At 37.4% G+C, this 21,039-nt stretch overlaps 4 protein-coding genes across 6 annotated transcripts in view; 3 read left to right on the top strand and 1 right to left on the bottom strand.

Annotated features, from left to right (window-relative positions):
- LOC138039714 (uncharacterized) overlaps positions 1–498 on the top strand; it is a 106,896-nt gene extending 106,398 nt beyond the window's left edge. Inside the window, exon 21 of the mRNA XM_068885561.1 lies at positions 1–498. This exon is cut by the window's left edge and continues 375 nt beyond it. The gene's annotated coding sequence lies outside the window, so the exon portion shown is untranslated.
- A 1,495-nt stretch (positions 499–1,993) lies between these two features.
- LOC138041866 (sphingomyelinase C-like) lies at positions 1,994–5,768 on the top strand. Its single transcript, XM_068887544.1, has 2 exons — positions 1,994–2,469; positions 4,024–5,768. The coding sequence occupies exons 1-2, from the start codon at positions 2,467–2,469 to the stop codon at positions 4,957–4,959; spliced, it is 939 nt and encodes a 312-aa protein (XP_068743645.1). The 5' UTR covers positions 1,994–2,466; the 3' UTR covers positions 4,960–5,768.
- Positions 5,297–16,654, bottom strand: LOC138041868 (thioredoxin-like protein 1). Its single transcript, XM_068887546.1, has 9 exons — positions 16,506–16,654; positions 16,039–16,135; positions 14,788–14,949; positions 13,307–13,429; positions 12,333–12,402; positions 11,436–11,529; positions 8,708–8,786; positions 7,378–7,482; positions 5,297–5,810 (listed from the first exon to the last, which is right to left on the bottom strand). Exons 1-9 carry the CDS (start codon positions 16,625–16,627, stop codon positions 5,781–5,783), a joined length of 882 nt encoding a protein of 293 aa, XP_068743647.1. The 5' UTR covers positions 16,628–16,654; the 3' UTR covers positions 5,297–5,780.
- A 63-nt stretch (positions 16,655–16,717) lies between these two features.
- LOC138041886 (WD repeat-containing protein 7-like) overlaps positions 16,718–21,039 on the top strand; it is a 31,223-nt gene continuing 26,901 nt past the window's right edge. For 2 of the 3 annotated variants that reach the window (XR_011130889.1, XM_068887564.1), the window contains exons 1-4: positions 16,718–16,937; positions 17,629–17,738; positions 19,134–19,212; positions 19,582–19,677. Coding sequence is in view for 2 of the 3 variants with exons in the window: in XM_068887564.1 (XP_068743665.1) it covers positions 16,770–16,937; positions 17,629–17,738; positions 19,134–19,212; positions 19,582–19,677 (453 nt within the window). In the remaining variant the exon portion in view is untranslated. The remainder of the gene's footprint in view (positions 16,938–17,628; positions 17,739–19,133; positions 19,213–19,581; positions 19,678–21,039) is intronic. The other variant, XM_068887566.1, reaches the window with a different exon arrangement.

Genomic DNA, 21,039 nt, shown 5'->3' on the forward strand with positions numbered 1-21,039 from the left:
CTGCACCTCTCTAGCTCATCGAACGCAAGAACAATTCGAGGTTATTTTACGTCACCCTTGTGAATCGTCCGAATAATCGGGATACTCAAATCAAAAAGCAAGTAGCAAACTTTTCGTCCGTAGCCTCAGAGTATCTCAGAACTGTAAATATTCACTCGATCAGATGGATTTGCTTGATTGTCTCGAATTTTACATACCCCACGTGCATCCTATGTTAAAGTTATCTCAGTAGAATCGATAAGCTGTTTGCCAGGGCATAAACTTTAGTTTTTTGTCAGGTAGTTCAGCGTTAGGGACATATTATGTAGTAGAGACATGAATCTTTAGGACTAGATTGCCCTTAATTATATTCCAATCCTCGATATCAGAGATGCTACCACCCTGCAAGTCGAGATGTTGAAGGAATTATAGAGGTCATTCATATAAAAGAAAATTATATTTTTGTGATGTTCGTACCAAACGTTTTATTGATATTTTGTTAAATAAATAATTCTTCCGTGAGTGATTGATAATTTTTCTTTTATCTTTTTGATTTGCACGATTAGTAAACATGTCACGTTTGTGGATGCATCTTTTTCAGTAGGGGCCAAACGCTTCGGACACGATATTGTGGGTGTTTGCGGTACTGCTCTTTCCTGGTTCAAGTCGTATCTGGAAGGGAGATCTCAGTGTGCATAAAGGACACGCTTTCGCAGCAATTTGATTTAAATGGATTGTTCCTCAAGGTTCATGCCACGGCCCGCTTTTGTTTACTATTTACACATGTGATTTACTATTCTGGAGTCTCATTTGCCAATTAACCTCACATGCTTACGCGGACGACACGCAAATGTATCCGTCATTTTGTCCAAACGTTAGCAGTGGTGAGGCTGCCGCCTCCGTTATTAGGGAGCTTACGAAACGACGACGCTACAAAACAATAGGTTTAGTGAGAAAAAAAACAATGGTTATGCACGCTCCGCACGTGCGTTTTACATTTTGGTCCATTTCTTTGCCGTCATTTCCTAAATGACGACGTGAAATGACCAAATTCAAGGTTCTGTGGAGGACGTTAGCACATGACGAGGAATTTTCAGTTCTCTCTCTACCTTCCAACCCACTCATACCAGTTTAATTCCTCAACAGTTACTACACATTTTTAACGCGAAACGACATGAAATAGGTTCGTAGCGATATGAATAACGCGAACTCGTATTTTTGAATGAAGTCCTCGTAGCCGTCGTCGTCCTCATTTCGTAAGCTCCCTATTTCTGTCGAAAACGACTGCATCCGACGGAGACATCCGACAGTGGATGTGTGAGAAGAAATTAGCGCTAAATGATAATAAGACCGAATTCTTGCTTGTCGGACTGCGGAAGCAGCTAGCAAGTGTCCATTGATGATGTCAGAGGTGGCGACCATAATGTTAGTCCTTCCCCCATCAGTCCGTAATTTATGCACATGGCTTGACCCTCATTTGAATATGGATGTAAATATTATCAATTGAAATTCATGCAATAGATTATTGTATTATCTTAGAAGCTCATTACCTTGAAGCGTTTAACTCTGGTTTAGAGCTGGGGTTTTTTGAGTTTATTAATTTTTTTATTTGGATGTTACCGTAGCTCCTGCATTTTCCTGCGCGTGCAGCTTCTATCTTGTTTCTGTCCATATTTGGGATGACATTGGTGTCCTAAAATCCCAAGCTTTGTTCTAAGGACTCGGAAGAGTTGCAAGTTGCACGTTTCAAGGTGATGTGCTTCTGATTATCTTTATAACATGAGACGTAAAGGAAAATACCTGTCAAGAAGCAAGGAATTGTGGTTATGCACGAATGATGTAATTAAGATGCACGGTATGATACTCTGTTTTTCATTTTGCTTCTCGTATCGTTTACACTGTCTAGCAACAAGAAAATAAATATGAAATCGTTAAATGAAAAAAGCCAAGAATTTGGCATGTTGTTGGAAGCAAATCTTTCATTCACCTCTCTAATTCCCAGGTCTGTGCGGTACATAGTTTCTAAGTTATTTCTCGAAGAGTTTAACGCAGCAGCGAAGCGCCAAGAAAACTGCCGAGCAACCAACATGCACAACTGCAAAACACGTGGAAATACGGGGAAATACGGGCATTGCGATACGAATCCGACGTCGAGGCATGACAGATTCACCATCACATCAGATCGGTGCGCCTTTGACCACAATTCCTTGCGTTTCGATGAAAAATGTGTTCTCGCGATTGGAGAGCTGCCTCGTTCGTTCACATCAGGGTCATTCACTGCAGCAGCAATAAGTAGTATTTCGTTTCCCGACTGATAATTAGTTCAACTCAGTTTACGCTCATTGAGCGTCTAGTTGTTACATAAACAATCAACCGTCCCACACTGCATTACGATTTAAATATGGCGCCTGTGAGATTCAACCTCTGTTTATTTCCTCGTCTGATCACAAGCGCTTCTCTTCTCAAGGAAGATTGCAAAATACCTGCATGGTGAGTGGCTCAGATCAACAAGTTTCAGTGAGCGATGCAATTAAAATACTTCCACTAGAAAACACATTTAAGTTAAAAAGTTGTTATAACTCTTCCCTCGCACGAACACCACGTATACATAAAGAACATGAACTTGAGGCTTCTTCGATTTATTCAACTGTACCCTGATAAATGCGTCAACTAGTGAGTGGACAAAAAAAAGTACAGGAACAGGAAGACAACAGCTGACGGACATTTCGTGTTCAAGCTCCAGTTACGCGTCGCGGCTCACCGTTTAATAAACTGATACATTGCATGGACTCTTACATTTTCGACAAGATCACAAAGCGGCCAGTTTCAGGGCTTAGCGATACCCCGTTCTTGAGTCAATCGGTGAAATATGCTACCAAGATTTGTACGCGATAAGTTGTAACTGAAAAACCCTCTTTAGGGAGTTGCAATAAAGTATGTATGTATGTATAAGTTGGCCACGTGTACGACCTTTGGAAACATCGGAAAACTTACTTTTGCTGTGTTAGTGATGCTCTATAACTTGTTGCCATTTCCTACTGATAGTTTACTGATATTGCTTTGCCAAGTGCACGAATTAGTTCAGTATTTGCAAAGAACAGCAACGCGTTTACGTGAAACTGGAAACATCAGGCTGTTTCACTTAAACACGGTGCTAAATCTCGAGCACATCTCACGTCACAAAGGAAAAAACATGAAACTTATGGTCTGTAAATTAATCCAACAAGTATGTCTTATATTAAACCGGAAAGCACCACTTGTTGGCTTTGACTGGTACACATATCAGCAAGAACTGTTTTTGCCCTGTTGTCATATATTAATACGAAATTTTAATAATTTAATTGCCAGTTTGACCTGCATAATTGAGTATCACTCAAAAGCAAGCCAACGTAACGTAAATTTCCTATGCCTTACATTTTTAAAATAATTAATTTCAGGTTTTTTTCTTTTGAGTTGAAGTTTCTCTGAATGTACTCATTACCCCTGAGTGCAAAATCACCATGCAAATATAAAAAATAGTCAACAAATTTGAAACTCTGAAAATAACAGCACACGTGCCAAAACCATTCATTTAGTACACGACTAAGTAACGTCAGCGAGTGATTCAGTCCCAGTGGGGCCGTGGATCGATTTGATAAGGTATTTTACAATGTAAGAAAAACGTAAATTGAGTGGCTGTATCTATTGAAACTGAATCAACTTGTCACGAGTCAGAAACGGCCTTTCGGGTCCGAAAAGTTGCCAGGACTTCGAGACCTCTGTAGCAGGAGCTCGAGTTCAGTCCAACATTTATCACGTTAGTACATGGGCAAATGCTCCACTGTTGCCTTCTGTTACTATACCTAAGGAGTTTATATACGCCGGCTCAAACCTATATACAGTTTAACATAGAACCAAGTATCATAGGACTATTTTCAGCAATATTGGCACTGTCAAGATTGCCCATTTCGCTATTCACGTCGTTATATAGTCTAAGGCCGATCCTTGCATTTTCTTTCCTTCTTATGGTAGCAGGAGTTTCTTGATAGCTTTGTTTCCTTTTAGATGAATCCGTGTAAAAGAGGTCCAATCGTGTCCTTGGTGTTGGTGGGAACGATCCTGCTATTAGCGGGGAAGTTCTTTTTGGGAGATGATGATGAGAGCTTCTTAAACAGCGTCACCGCTGAAAGAGATCCCAGCACAAGAATTGAACGTAACCTTCGAATAGTGAGCTACAATTTGTGGTGTTTTCACTTTGGATTTCGGTCCATGTGGGGACTCGATAAACGAATCAAGGCTCTTGCAGAAGGATTAAAAGATTTTGATGATATTGCTCTAATACAAGAAGCGTACATCCTAAACATAGGCATAACCCTCTTTCCAAAATGCGCCTCACTTTTAGTCTCAGAAATGACTAAACGTGGATTTCACTACAGGACATCTTTACGAGACTTTCTTGCGCCGTATATTGGAAATGGCGCAGGAATCGTTATATTTAGCCGTTTTCCCTTTGCAAGACTGGCCGCCAAACAATATCATCATTATTCCTTCGGTTTTTTACAAGTTAGGCACTACAGGGGCTTTGTTATTGGAGAATATATCATTAATTCCCAGCATCTTTTTGTTGTTAACACACACCTGGATCACATCCAGGCAAAGACGAGAACACATCAAGCTAATGAGCTGGCTGAAGAACTCAAAAAAATACCACCAGCTTCTCACGTAATCGTCGGTGGAGACTTTAACATCAACAATAGATCTCCAATTCTACTTGGCAGAAGCCAGGAGCATATAGAATTGCTTAACTCTATGAACGAAACTGGACTTCAGTCGGTTTTTCCGCCAGGTATGGAGACCAACTTTGACGGTGGATGTTATGATGCGATATTCAAGAGTTCCAACGTCAAAATAATCCGGAAACAAGTTCTTAAACTTGTAACAGGAAGTGGAGATGAGGTTTCAGATCATTATGGACTTTCAATCGAAATTAAGATCTGGTAAAGTGGATCCCTTGAGTTGTCGTTTAGGGATGTTCTCCATGCACATCAGTTTTGTTAGAACGCGCTGAACAATGGACAAAAGGAGAAAACGCAAGACATCGAGGTTCTCCGGCTTTCTTTCAAATTTTATAGTATTCAACAAGAAATTCGAGAGTTCAACTTCCTATGTATCCACGCCTTGAGACTGCCGTTCTTGCAGAGGTCAAAATTCACATGCGTCGTTGAGTTGTTTCTGCACATGGAAACTCCATATCCGTTTCGAAATCTCAGTAATGGAGCACTCTTCGAACTATACAGTACATACGTTTTTCTTCTGAGGAAGTAATTGATTTTTCCCATCTCAGACCTCGTGATGTTATTCTAGGAAAGACCTTTTTTTTTTTAAATTAACAATGTTACATTAACTCTTTGTTCTCTCAGGCTAAGAATATCGCAGTATGTCTTAACACGAAATGAAATTTTTCGTCTCCAACTAGAACATTTGGTTTTAAAAATCTTTTTTTATTTATTTGGCAGATCGTTCGATTTATTCACTGACCAAATTTGAAAGAATAAGAAACACCCCGCTATTCATAAATAAGTTCTACGGGACGATGCAGTCTTGAAGTCAAGTGCAGTTGATTCTCTTGAATTGGGAGTGATTTTGTAATCACGAGCATTTTTTTGCATAACGAGTGCAAAAGTCACCTTGGACGTTTCAGTTAGAGAAAGACTAGCTCTACTAAAGACCCTCCGGCATTAACCAGCCGCAATAACGTAAGCGCGCGAGGGACGAGTAAATTATATGAATAAGAAAGGTCTCTCTTTTTAGTTTTTGACTCTTCAGTGTCTATCTCCTTTCTTTCCAGCCACCTAAAATACAACAAACAAACAAACAAACACAAATCAACACATGAAACAAACTTAAATATCACAGAGATGTGATAATTGTTATTTGACTATGGGCTTAGCGCAAGTTTATTACAATAGGCTCTCAAGACTGTTTTGTAAGAAGTATGAATGCACGATGTTATCTAACCATATGAAACCCCAATTATTGCTTCAAAAACGAACCGTTGACCACTATTTTTTTATTGCTGGGGAAGTGATCATCAGGCTAAAATGAATCTATCCACAAAGTTAAAATATTCTCTCGGGCGGATTCAGAGCCACATGAAATCTTCCCATTGTGAGGGTGGCTTTGAATCCTCTCCAGAGAAGAAATATATAGTTCGTTTTTGAGGCATTTAAAGATAAAATATGGGGTGTTTCAAATGGGTTTCCTGTTGATATGGTAACACGTTATGTGTGTCAAAATATTGAGCGCATTAGGTCAAGCATTAGTTGTTGTCTCACACGGTACTATAACTGTTTGACGATACAGTGTTGTATGGTCAATCTATGGAATGCCGTTTGCATCAAAAATACTTCTTGTCATATATAAAACTTATCATTAAATGTATAAAACTTGTGGCTCTTTAAAAAAAACATATTAGCTTATACATAAAACTTGCTACAAAATATAAAACTTGTCACACTGTATATAAAACATGTTTGAAAATATAAAACTTGTCACGCCACATACAACTTGTTGCAATAAAACTTGTCACGCCATGTATAAAATATAACTTTTCACGCAATATGCCTATTGGAACCCAGTGCCGTGCTCTTTGGCGCAGTACTGGGTTTTGATACATGGTGTGACAAGTTTTATATTTTTAAACAAGTTTTATATATGGCGTGACAAGCTTTATATTTTCAAACAAGTTGTATATATGGCATGACATTTAGTTTCAAGTTTTCAAACATGTTTTATATACGGCATGACAAGTTTTATATTTTGTAGCAAGTTTTATGTATAAGCTAATATGTTTTATTTAAAGAGCCACAAGTTTTACATATTTAATGACACGTTTTATGTATGACAAGAAGCATTTTTTTGATACAAAAAACACTTCACTATCAATCCTCCTAAATGTTAGTTACAGAGTCTTGAAGTGTTGAAACTGATTTGAACCACCTTAAAAAGTGAGATGAATGATTGGCCCACAGGGCAAATCATCTGTTCAAAAGAAATATTCCGTATAATTATACATGCATAAGACATTATCTGGCCATGCGAAGAACTCAAGAAGAACTCGGAAAACATCAATTGAAAGTTCTCTGTGTGGAAATGTGGGCAAAAAAATGAGTTATCTGGCCTTAAAAATCGAAAAATACATGCATACTGTTTGATTAAAAAAAAAGAAATGAATCTGTGAACTGCTGTGCTATTTATTGCGGAAACAAGCGATACAAAGCGTTTTTGAAAAGGGACAACATTATTACAGTGTATAAATAAAGTTCATTCAGTCATTCATTCACACAAAATACAGCAGAGAGAATTTCTAACAACACTGGCTTTATCATAGAAATAATCTTTGTTATTTCCTCAAATTACCCCTTTAAAATCCTCCATATTGGTAGTGTCCAGTGGGCTTCCAATAAATCCAATGTATTCCACTACTGTTGTTTCTTCACCACCTTGATTGTTCTGAAAAAATAGCTGAAACGAGGAGGGGAGATTTTAATGTAACAGTTATAATAATAATTAATGATATTTACCCAGGAAGCTCCACTCGCGTGAAAGTGGTTTTCAGGGAGGTCTTGCATCCAATCCAATTGAAATTTAGAAATGTTGGTTTTTGAGGAGAGGGGAAATCCAGATGAAAAAAACTCTTGGAGCAGAGTAAAAGCAGCAACAACAAACCTAACCCACTATGGCCACGAGCCTGGAATCGAACCCGGGTCATATTGGTGGAGCATGAGTGCAATCACGACAAAGACATCGCTGCGGGGCGAGCAAGAAAGATGGGTGATGGACTCTTGATGTCAAGTAAGAACAAGAACGCTTAGTAAACACTCCACTTTTCTACAATGTAAACCAATTTTTTTATGTGCAGCAAGGGATCTGTCAACAACAATGATTGTATAGTGAAGAGGTGCGTTATTGCTGATACAATGGTTTTACCAAATACAGGTACAGTTGTACTGTACTCATCTTGCTATGCAACTTAAAACAAAGCCAAGTGACAAAAAAATGTCTGAAGAGCATAATACATGTGGGTTGTAATCAAAAGAGATAAACAGACTAAAACAAACTGTTAACTGTTAAGCTGAACAGTTTTCAAAAATCCCAATCACAATCTACGGTACACTGTATTTTAATCTTCTTCAATTTTGCCCATCCCTGCCTCCTTTTGTATTATTCAAACCTTCTTTTAATGTTAAATAAGTAGTATGTAGTTGATTTTACTTTTCCCTTGATTTGGTTGTCACTTCCCAATCGCTGAATATGGCTAAATGTTGTGACACAATTAACCCCTTTAAGAAAACCAAAGCCTGGGACAAAATTAATTTGCCATTCGGAGAACTAGACTAAGTTTGGATGGTCTGAGCACTCAGTAAAGGTGCCTTGTGGGAGCGAGCAAGGCTGTTCAAGTAGGTCCAGGTGACACACGTCTTGCATACTACAGAGTACTGGGACTGGATAACATTGCCGAAAAAATATGTAATTATTTGCATCCTCGCGATGCTTGTGAAGGAGATGGTGACCTCCAAGATCACTAAATGAATGAAAAACTGTACTGATTATTGATCATGACTAGCCCTCATTGCACACTCAGAAGTGGTCCAAACAAAATACAACAGGAGATAAAGAGAACCTGAGGAGTAAAGGCCTAGGAGTGTATAAAATTAATTATTCATAGCTGTTTCATGATAGTACTTACTGTCAAACCTAAAACATTCTGAAACTTGACAAATTTCAGTGGAATAATGATGTCCTTATTTATATCATCTGCTGCTAATCTGTTTGTCCATAAAGTGAAAGAGAACAAGATGTAATGCTTTTCTTTGCAACTAGTAAATTACTACTACAACCACCACTACTGCTACTACAACTTGTAACAACTACTACTACTGCTGCTGCTACTTAACTGCTACTACCTATAATTACAACTATAATAGAGCGAGTTTCAGTCGAGTATCGTCAAAGAAAAACGAAACAAAAAAGGGCGGAGACAATCCAGTAAACCAATAATTGATAAAAACTTGAAGCAACTGCATGCAGCCAACACAAAGCATGAGAAAATGTGCACGCGCAAGCCACGATTGGTTTCAGTTTCACTTCTGATTGGTTCAAAAAAATTAATGGCACGAGAACTTTTAACTGATCAGTGAAGTAATGCAAAACCAATTGAAAGCAATTCGCTAATTACTTTCAACAGTCAATTGAAAAGCGCTCTAATAATAATAATAATAATAATAATGAACTTTAGTATAAATACAAAGGTGATTATACAAAATCATGCGCTCTCATTGGCTCGCTATCTCAGATTACCAGCCGATAATCACCTCGACGGACAAAATGGCTGCCAGTAGTTGTTTTGCCACTGTAAGTGAAGATGATTTCGCGTTGAAATGTTTTTTTTTCTCTTTTTTGAAATAATCACCTGTGTATTTACACTAAAACAATTATTCACCTCAGGCTCAGTGATTATCGGTGAATATTCACCGAGACGAATATTTACCGATAATCACTTCGCCTTCGGCGAATAATTGTTAATTACTTAACTGCGAGGTCTTCTAGCACTGGGGTGCTAATTGGGGACACTGTAAAATGAAGTCTAATTAACTCCAATCAAATCAAATGTTGGATTTTGAGGAGTGGAAAACCAGTCAGAGTACATGGAAAATAACCTCTCAGAGCAGAGTACAGAACCAACAAACTCTACCCCAAGCCCAGGAGTCCTACCCAGGACGGTCATCGATGGGAGGCAAATACTTTCCCGATATTTTTTCTTTAATGTACTGTAAGTGAAGTGAGGTGAATCTATTAATCTCTCCCCTTGGGGATTCTCAGGACTAATTTACAATGCTTTGTGGGGGATGTTAGCCACACTGCTTGTTACTCAGTTTACAATATTATTTTAGGACGTGAAGATGCCCCCGTCCAGATAGGTCAGACCACAACACCGGGGACTACGTCCCCAACTCTTATCAAATAGTGAGTGGGTTCTTTAATGTCCCATATTATTTAATTTCCAACAAGGGCTGTGAGATGGGACCTCCGGTTTACAGTCCTTATCGGAGAAGACTTAAAGTCTAACCATGTGCAGATGTAATTACAAAGGAAGCACTTTCTCCTCTGTCAGTTATTTTAAGATCCTGAGTGTTGCTCCAGCCGGAGTTGAACTCACGACCTCCCGTATGACAGCCCAATGCTCAACCAACTGAGCCACCGGTGTGCGGTATAATTTGTGACACACAGGCTGAGTCAGAATTAGAAGGTCCAGGTGGGGAAACATTAATTTTCTAAAAATAATTTAATGGTTGCAGCCTCTTGATAGATAAGTGTTTAAAGCATTTGCCTAAAAGATTTTCTAAAAAGAAGAAAGCGAAACATGCTTTAATATAAAAAGTTCCTGTCTGCTACGGAAATTCAAAACTGATTATCCAGGTGTTATTGACAACAGTAATTTATAGAGACCTACTGTAGCTTTGACAGATTTGAGAGATCTGAGAGTTTTTGGTTCCAATCAAACACAAAGATTTTCACCCCAAAACCTACTGGTATGTAATATAATACCTTACATGTACATGCCCTGTATGGAAAACTGTCTTACACTGTTCATACATGTACTTATGAAGTTGTTCTCCAATCTTCACACTGCCTACATGTACCACAAAAGTAGTTGTTACTTTGTTAGTCTATGACAAGAATATGTAACTCTAGTCTGTTTCAACTTAACACAGGTACAGTGTGAAGTGGGAGTCCATTATTTTTGGGTAGCTGTTCACAGCCAATACTGTTTACATGTACACGTAAGTCTCCGAGAATGGGAAGAGCTGAAAATCCATTCTTGGTGGATTTCCTGCTCAGTAAACAGCCATAAGGATCATCTCCAGAGTCAAGTGACCTGTTGTCAGTTTTCAGAATGTTGCAAATGAAAGTACATGTACAGCTGTAGTTTGCTTGTTGAGTGAATCAGTCAGACGAGCTACAGGCCCATTTGGTAGTGTTACTGCAGGTATGAAGTGTATTTAACAATTAGACCCGTAGCCAGCAAGGGCTACCGGTCAATAGCCCAGAAGGCTTTGCCTCATGGGCTATTGACCCAGCGGTGGCCCTTGAGGGCGAAGGGTCTAATTGTTTTAGTATCACCCAACTAGTCGGACGGAAAAGGCAATAGCAAAGTTAGCAAATGCACTTTGAAGAAATATTTATTTGGGAATAAAACGAAAGAAAGTGTCACGCTTTTCGCTACTCGAGGACTACATGTATTACTAATAGTCCTCTAGTAGCGTAGCCAATAGAAATGCAGGATTTGCATTAGTCCACTAGTTGTATCACCCTAATTCAAGCTGTCGTTGACTATCACCAATAAATGTGGGTCACAAAAGCAACCTTGTGTGGTTATGTCACTATGACAACTTAACAGTCAATATTTTACTAACTCAAGGGTTTGTACAGCTTCAAAACTTTCTGCAGAGTCAAAATCCATAGTCTTTGTAAGGTTAGTAAACAGTTTCACCGTCTTTGGTCCTCTACCTTTTGAAAAGAAGAGATTAGTTTAGAGCAAGTTTCAGGATTAAATTTAATAACTGTAAACTGTAGGAATGTAAATGAGTATGAAAAACGAAAAGGAGAACAAATAATCTGGGATGAGCTCAAACATAAATGTGCTTCAGGGAGCCACTTTCAGGAGGAGGGAAGTTAAATTTTAACGTAAAAAATTGACCACCATTTTTTGGGTCACAATTTGCAGAAGAGGAAATAAAATAATTATCAAAACAACTAAAAATGTGTTTTTTCCAGTAAAGAGTTTACATCTGTTGGGTTCAATTTTGAGAATAGTCAGTGGAATTAATGATAACCATATTATCATTGAAAAAATTTGATATCTTGTGGCCCTTTTAGACAAATTCCATTTCACTGAAAAGGGTCAGAAATAGTATTTCATACACTTGAGATACATGTAGAAAGGGCTTTAGCCTCTAAAAGAAACTGTAAGTACTGTGTCAGAGGCAAAGTGAAAAATAGAAATGGGTTTAGCAACTCTCAGTAGTTGACATAGTAAATTGACCTCATAAAGAAATTTAAAAGCTAACATTTCCAGCATAGGCTCTGATGAGGGGCTCACACTTGAAATGTTAGCTTTAAAATTTCTTTATGGTATCAATTTACCATAACAACTCAGTTGAAAACCCATTTCTGTATTGTAGTATTAAGCACACCTGGATAGCAATTTGGACAGCTGTATAGCTGACAGGTGTAATTGCCATTGTTTGAAAATCATTTTGCTCTTAAAATTGAACTGGTTTGGCATCAGGTGTGTGTGACCATGAACTTACCATCATCAGGGCCTTGTATCTTAAGTGAATGAAGCTTGACAGCTTGATTAAATGCTATTGATATAAGCAACTAGGACAAAAGGGCAACAATAACATCATATTAAAATACAGAAAGCCATTACAAGAAGACCATTGTTCACACCCAAAAATTTGAAAAACTCTTAATTTCTAAGTGCTTGAGACTCAATGATATCTGAATTTTCTTTTAAACCAATAACACAGTAAATGGCTCAATTACATGACTGTACAACAGTACTTAAAGACAATATAATGACTTCTCCCTGAAACAGGCTATTGTTATTTTTGCTTTAGGCCTTGAAGCTTTAATATTGACAACTACATTGTATTACATGTACTTACAGTGCAACGCGCCTTACCCTGGCCACCTAACAAAGTTTTTTAAAACTTATACGCCAATCAGGGTGAGTGAATTTGATTGACAGTCACCCCTCCTTGCAAAGTTCGCACGGTTGTAGTTGAACACCGTTGAATGGGTTGTTTGAGTTGACGTATTACACGTAATTGTCAAATGTGAAAGTTTGTTGGGTGGCCACGGTAAGGCGCGTCGCACTGTAATACTACAATGACAATATGTAACAGTGCACTGTTAATGAACTAAAGGGTCCCTACTATGATTCTTGATGACTTTGACATCCATTGATTATTTTTATACCTCATCTGATCAGTGTTTAGCACTAAAAATAGTATGAAGAGATTGTACTAAAACCAGCTTAATGAGACCACCCCTAACAAACTAACTTCTGATCACCTTCTTACACATACATGTATGTGGTGCACATACATGATTGTACACTATACAACCAAGCCAGCAAACACATACAGTATTAAATTGCAGAACATGCAATTGGGTGTTGTTGCTATTTTCATTCAGTCACTCATAACTACCCTTGTTAATAAATAACCCTAAATCCACCTGCAAGATTACACAAAACAAAAACAAAGCTTACATGTACCTGTTCATCACAGTCACTTTCCAGATAATCTGGACCCTTGGCCAGTGCAGCCGACAAGTGATGGTCATCACTTTCATTCAGACACTCACAACCACTCTTGTCAATAAATAACCCTAAATCCATCTGCAAGATTACACAAAACAAACCGAGAGAGATCACAAAAAGAAAACTTAAAAAAAAATAACATGTTATTATAATTATTAATGAATTATACATCATTCAACAAGTTGGTTGTTTAGTAACTGACATACACTGTAAATGTACTGTACACGTGAGTTATAGATGAAAAGGAAAAGGTGTTCCTTGCACTTATCTGGACAACTTAAGCAATTGTCTCGTATAGACACCTGAAAATTTCTTGTGACTTCAACAGGATTCAAACCGATGACTTGTGTGATGTTGGTACAATGCCCTACCAACTGAGCTGTGAAACAACTCAGTTGGGAGTAGGTCAGGGCTCTTATGTTCCAGTGAAAGTACGTGTACTCCATCAAATAAATGTATATGTTTGAAGTGTGGGTTGTAGACGCAATGAAGAAGTGATCCTCCCACTAAACTGGTAAATGATCCAGTTGAAGCCATTTTTCTGTAAAGGACAATAATTATCATTGCTTTTAAAAGTCGTCCAGATACAAGAAAGTGCAAGGATCACTGTTTCCTTTCATGTTTGGTCACTGTCAGTAAAAATTGTTACCGACAATGTAAAGGTGGTAAAGGGAAACATGATTTTCGGTTATTAATAGGAGCTGTCATGTTTGAAGATTATCAGTTTAAGAGTGAAATGGGCATTTAATTGTACTGTAAGAAAAATAACAGAAACCAAAATAGACATGGATTTTTAAAGTTATTTTTAATGCATGTACAGTGTACATCAGTACAATCAACACTGGATTCACTGAGAACAAACCAACATTGTTTATGAAGTAATGAGAGATAGCATTCTGTATAATGTGTCAATTAAGACAAATTCTTCATGCAACAAAAATTCTTTGCTTTTTCTTCAACCATAAAATCACGGTAATGTAAAAATACTATCCATTTTATTTTGCAAGAAGTGTGATGAAGACCCTCTAATTTATGATTTCCTTTTGATGCCTCAAAATAGTGCTACAGTTTTATAAATGTATAATTATTGCACAAGGCGTATTCTTAGGAAAGGAGGCTAAATGTATATGTACATTTAGCAAGGTTAATCTTAAGCCATGCGGTATGTGTGGCATTTTTGCACCAAATAGGCATGCCTTTCTATTGAGGGATGCCCCCAAATCCAGCAGGGCTTGTTTGTGCATCTTGTGCATCTTTGAGGGCCATTTTTGCAAATCTTTGTGGATTCATTAAGCCCCACCCTAACCCTCCTGAGGGTACTGGTCATGGAGGTAAGTACAGCTGTAAGCGTTTTATTCCACTGGACCGTGTTCCAGTGTGACGGAAATGAGCATCTTACACACTTGTTGTTATTTATAACTGAGTACCATACTCACATGTCCTTTGACCCCAACATCATTATCACCTTCACCAATCCATTTTTTAATTTTTTCTTCCAATTTCTTCTCATCAGCTCCAGTCATTTCATCCACTTTGACTTTTCCTTTGAAAAACAAAAATGTTGGCATGGCAGAGACGTTGTGGGTTGCTGCAATATCCTAAGTAAGCCAAAAAGAGACAAGGACAGTCAGCAAATCAGTCTATTGTCAAATTAATGTCAAGTTGGTGTCAGTGATAAATCTTTTTACCCATGGAAAGGAGTTTTGGCTTTAAATATGCAACAGAAAATTAATTTTTTACCACAATTGCTTGTAATCTGATTGGATAATTTGTCATTGTCAGTGGAAGTCTAGACAATGTAATAGCCAATCAGGAATGTTAATGCTCATTTTAGGAAATAAACCAATCATATTGCGAGAAAGTTATAGACAATGCTTGCTCTTTCTTTATGTCATGATTTTGGTCACACTCTGAAATAAACAGTTTCTTTGGCATTGAATATTGTGGTACAAAAAATCGAAAGTGGTTCAGCATTGTCTGTACTCTTATCGACAATGATAATTTATTCGCTTAGAAGTGTTTCGTAGGCCTAAACACTTCATTGAAACATGTCAGAGCGTAAACAGTAAACAAGTGCTATTTTCTTCATCATTCTACACTCTTTCACTATAGGACTGCGTACCGTGGTGGTAGTCCCTTTAATGTCTAAATTATTCTACACTACAGTCTCATCAACTTCTCACTTCAATGACCGCAGTGGCAGTCCGCTTTACTGCTTTTCCTTTTAAACTTGTCATTCGTGACTACAGCACTGTGGAACACGGTCGCGGTCCGCTTTACTGCTCAAGTTAATAGTAATATTCATATCCATCGACTTCGGGGTCGCGGTGACAAGGTTAAATGGTAACGCTTCTAGGTGGACGTGTATTCTGTAATTGCTCCGATACTCCTTGTTTACAAACATTGACATCATGCACATTTCTTTTGATATTTAAATTTGCCAACCACTGAACAAAAGAAGCAATTGTTTCAACAGCGAATAATGTTCTGGTTGGCATATTAATAACAATGGTGATGTCGCGAGAAACATTGCTATACCAAATCACTAATGGTACACACACGTACATTTGTACGTTGGAAATGGTGGAAAAGTGTGTGGGTACAAGAGAATAGATTAGCCAGACATTGAAAGCTACAGCAAGATATTATAACAAAAAAAATTAGACATAACATATTTCACAACCAACCTCGCATTGATCAACATCAACCTTCAGAAATACAGCAACTGAGTACTTTAAACTCAAATCGGAAAATTTTGGAGCGATTGTTTTACAAGGACCACACCTCACGATACAATAACGGATTTGTGTAGTGCCAACAACACAAACCCAACATGACCCTCGACGCCAGCCAAACTCTGCCGTTGTCCCAGTTGTTTTTTTTACTATGCTGCGTCACGTTTCATATGTGAAACAATTTTACCAAACGCCACCAGCAATACAACGCAAGGAAATAAAACCTGTACTGATGACAACATAACTACCGGGTTTTGTGTTTCAAGTAACCCTTGAAAACAGGAGGGATAAAATTCACTTCAAACGTAAGGAAAGACTGTCCCAACTTAATAAGCTTAACAACACACGACTCTGCACATATTAAACTATAAAAAAAGAATATCAAAATTTTGCCCTAATATACTGAATAAATCATTCACCATGATGCTGAGAAATCCACAACTACTAATTTTGCCCCTGCCTTGGTCATTTCTGTTTGATAGTGAGCATTATGTGCGATCACGATCACATTCCCTGACTCATGATCGTGACTGGCGGCCATTTTTCAAGAAAGAACGACAAGGTGGCCGTGGGAGATTGAAGCCCAGCGCGCACCACGCGCATACACACTTGAGTTGTGGGTGCTGACTCTGAGGATGGAGGACTCAAGTGCATAACAGCTGGAAGAGAGTCGGAGGAGACTCATGTCGTCTTCTTCCGTGATACCCGTTGTTTTATGGGGAAGCAGACCGCCTTCTCATTGCATTTCTTGTATAATAACAACCTATGACCAGAAAACAGTCGTTACTGGATCAACAGATGGACAGCTGGGAATCTGGGATTTGAGGTTCGCGGATGATGGCGACATCAAAGTATGGTCGTGCATACCTAGCTATACGTACTGTACCAGCATTGTAGCAATTAAATAAATGCTGTATTTGTATCATGGCTAAACACTATTTGCTTGTCACTTAGTTGCGTATGAAGCGTCTTTTGTTACATGTTTCATTTTTTAAACTATGGCGCTACAGGGGGACAAGAATGGCCGGACATCATGAAGCTCAAATGCCCCTACCTAAACCATTGCAACTTTTATTCTTTGGAAGAATTGTTTAGTTGAAGTCTTTTACTTACTTAACTGAGCTTATTACCAGCAGATATTTAGTGCATTTGATTTACATAACCCCACACAATCATTGTGGCAAATTTGAGCTGTGGGAAGTTGGAGACCCACATATGACTATTCAACAACATTTCTGCATTCTGATTGGCAGTATTTTCTATGTCTTGTACAAACAGGAGTCGGTGTGGGAGAGGTGAGGGTACTTGCCTCGATATTGGAGATCTTGGTTTCAAGACCTGCTCTGACCACTCCTTCAATTTGATCCTTGTGGTCCCTTGTTTAATTTATGAGCTGAACTTATAAAATAATATCTAACTGGTCTGCCTCCAGCCAGTTGGGATTCTTAACAGTTGTACAGTAGTTGTTGTTGTTCTGTGGTTTGCTCTGAAAAGCCCCTATGGGGAGCAGTCAATTAAAATATCCATCTCACTTCCCTACAGATCATCCCTAGGAATCTAATATTTGCCCATTCAGCAAAGATAACAGCACTTACCAAAGCTAATGATGGTTGGGATAATCAGTCAAGTATCATCAGTGCTGCAGAAAATGGGTAACTATGCCATACTATACATGTATAGTCACATCAATTTTTGTTGTAATATTATTCCTGCTATATACTCACATTATGACCTCAACAAACTGAGGGGTGTTAATCTGAGAGAGAATGTTTGTGATCTGCTAACGGAAAGGGTAATCAATTTTTACATGTAGAATTTCAGTCAAACTTTTCACAGTAGGGTAGACTACTATCAAGCATGGTCATACCCATCATAGAAATTTGCCTAATCCTGGATCAGCACTTCCTTGTCAAACTACTGTACCAACTCCTGAGTAGACACTGAGTGGTCACTTCTAACTTCACTGGTTCCTTGATCCTTTGGCAGAGAGAGGGGCATTAATTTTAAAGTGCCACTACAATGAAAAAATCAGCTTTCGTTTTTCTTCACATTTCGAAAGTATTTGTATTCATTTTGATTTCTCAATAGGCAGAATTTTTTGTGGTCATTTCGAGAGGAAGACTATTTAATTTTAATGGTCAGCCATTACTTGGTGCAGTTCCGACTGATAAGCTTTCAGTGATCTGGATCGAGAAGAAAGTGACATCATTTTATAAAATGACTCACTAACTTAAAAATGCAGTGTGTGAATGCGGCTAGTTTATAATTTAATAGTATACAGTACAACAGGTTTTGGCTTTCAGATTGTCAAGTTTTGGCTTTCAGATTGTTAAATTAGAGTTCTGCAGACTAATCAAGCCGCATTCACACACTGCATTTTTAGGGTAGTGAGTATTAATGATGACACTTTCTCCTTGATCTTATCAGTCGGAACTGCACCAAGTGATGGCTCAGGACCGTTAAATTAAAAAAGGTGGAGTTAAGGACGGTGCCTGGTATTGTTATTGCGCATATGTTCTGCGCATCTCGAGATACTCGGATTTCCTATCGGTGATGCTCACTAATTAATACAGGGATATTTTTGCGCAGTTTGAAACTATCCGGAGAAAGTACATCTTTAAAGTGCTCTTGGTATCCAAAAGAAAATTGGGTGTAACCATGCATTTTTGAGAGATAATTAAGCTTCAATTTGAGAAAGAACGCCATGTATTGCTTTACAAATGCTCTTTACAAATATGCTCTTTACAAATATTATTCATCAATTATCTTTGAAAAATGCGTGGTTACCCCCAATTTTCTTTTTGGATTTCAATAACACTTGTTAAGATCTACATTTCCTGCATAATCACACACCGGGGAAAAAATATCTTTAATTAGTAGGCACCGTCCTTAAAATAAATAATCTTCCTCTTGAAATGACTACAAAAAATTCTACCTTATGAGCAATCAATGCAAATACTTTTGAAATGTGACTAGCGTTGATTTTTTCATCGTAGTAGCACTTTAAAGGATGGATAAGAGTGAACATATTTATTTTGTTTGTGTAGAGAGCTGTGTCTGTGGGACACTGATGATGGCATATGTATACAAACTAACACCGTACCTGGGATGCATTTAGCTTTGCTGGTATGTGTCAATAATATTCTACTGTAAATTTATGTCTATTGTTTTTCACAATACATTGTACATACAGGTTCCACAACATCTTGATACGTATGTGTGCGATTATGAGCGGGTAATGTGTTAATTTTTCCGCAAACAGTTGTTGGTGCGGGTTAAAGGAAGGTGCGGGTAATGTGATAATTTTTAAATCTTCCAGTATAGTTTTAAATCTGTAAGTATGGAAAAAATATAAAAGTCATAATGAAACTGTTCCTAAAATCTGTGTTTTGCCTTATTTATCCCGCTTTAATTGCCTAATAGACTTAAATGCTCTCGATGAAAACCAATGCAAATTGAAAACATATCAACAAATATCGTTTTTCACTGTTGTAGTCTTTCCATGTTGCCATTGGGACTGGAAAAGAGTGGCGTGTTGTCTGCTATGGTAGTTATTCTGATATTTTTGTCCTTGACGCTCTGTCTCTTGAGGTACTGTATTAATTATTGAAAATTAATAGTAAATAATAATAATAATAATAACAATAATAATAATGATATAATAATAATAATAATTATTATTATTATTATTATTATTATTATAAGAAGAAGAAACGATTTGGAAAAGTGAGACAAAAAATAATTATAAATGATAGAAACCTACGTTTTGGTGCATCTTGGGCTATTATCAAGGTTACGTATTCACTAATTAATAATAAAAAGCAGTTGTGAAGAGGCTCAGTTGAAGCGAATTTGCACGATAATAAAATTATAAAGAGTGCCAAGCTAATTACGTGAATAAAAATTGCATGAAGAGAATCAGACTGTACATTCAATGCTGGTTTAAGATCTTGATGCCTTGTTAATGAAGTGCTGTGTATTCTAGATCTTAAACCAGCATTATTGAATGTACAGTCTGATTGTCTTTGTGCTAAAGTATTCAACATGTAATTAGCTTCATCTTGGCACTCTTATTATTCAAATTCGCTTCAACTTAGCCTCTTCACAACCGCTTTTTATCATTAATTATGTAGCCTTGATAATGGCGCAAGATGCACCAAAACGTCTGTGTCATATATTCACTTATAATTTTCTTGTTTCGATAATAATAATTATGATAATGTTGTTAATTTACTTCACACAATTATCTTGTGCAAAATTTGATAAATTATTTTGAAATCAATGAAATGATTATTTGATTATTAATAATAATAATTGTTTATATGTAATGATAATAATTGTTTTGCATAATGATAATAAATGTACAATGTCAAGTATTTGAATTGATCAAATTGTATTATTTTTCTTGAAACTATAAGATTATTAATATTTTTTGATAGGTGAGTGTCAACACTCAGAAATCCTTGCAGTAAGCTCTCAATGGAATTTGATTGTCTGGGTGTTCAAAGTTGTCCTGGGAAGTACTGTTGACAGTTACTGATTTTTTGACAGCCTGAGCTGAAGTAATCTTCTGTCATTAGTTACAGTTAAAAATTCAAATGAATGTTACCACTTACCGATGTATAGAGTTGTCTGGCAATCACAGAATGTGGTGCACAAGATATCACATGCTGCGATTGCCAGGCCACTTACATGAACATTCATTTGGTGAAACCAGCAGGAACCTTAGCACACAACTTACAGAACACAAATGAACGACTTAAGGATGGTACATGTATGAATGTTTGAATGAAATCTACAAATTGTTGTCAGTTGTCAGGTAATAGAGAAAGGAGAACAAAACATTACTCCACCTATATAAAGCATAAAATTCACAAGGCAAACACTATTGGACTTGAATCACACTCTACTTATTCAAAATAGAAAAATAAAATAAAAAACTATTTTGAAATT

Source organism: Montipora capricornis, chromosome 3 (assembly GCF_036669925.1).
Source record: "Montipora capricornis isolate CH-2021 chromosome 3, ASM3666992v2, whole genome shotgun sequence".
NCBI lineage: Eukaryota > Metazoa > Cnidaria > Anthozoa > Scleractinia > Acroporidae > Montipora > Montipora capricornis.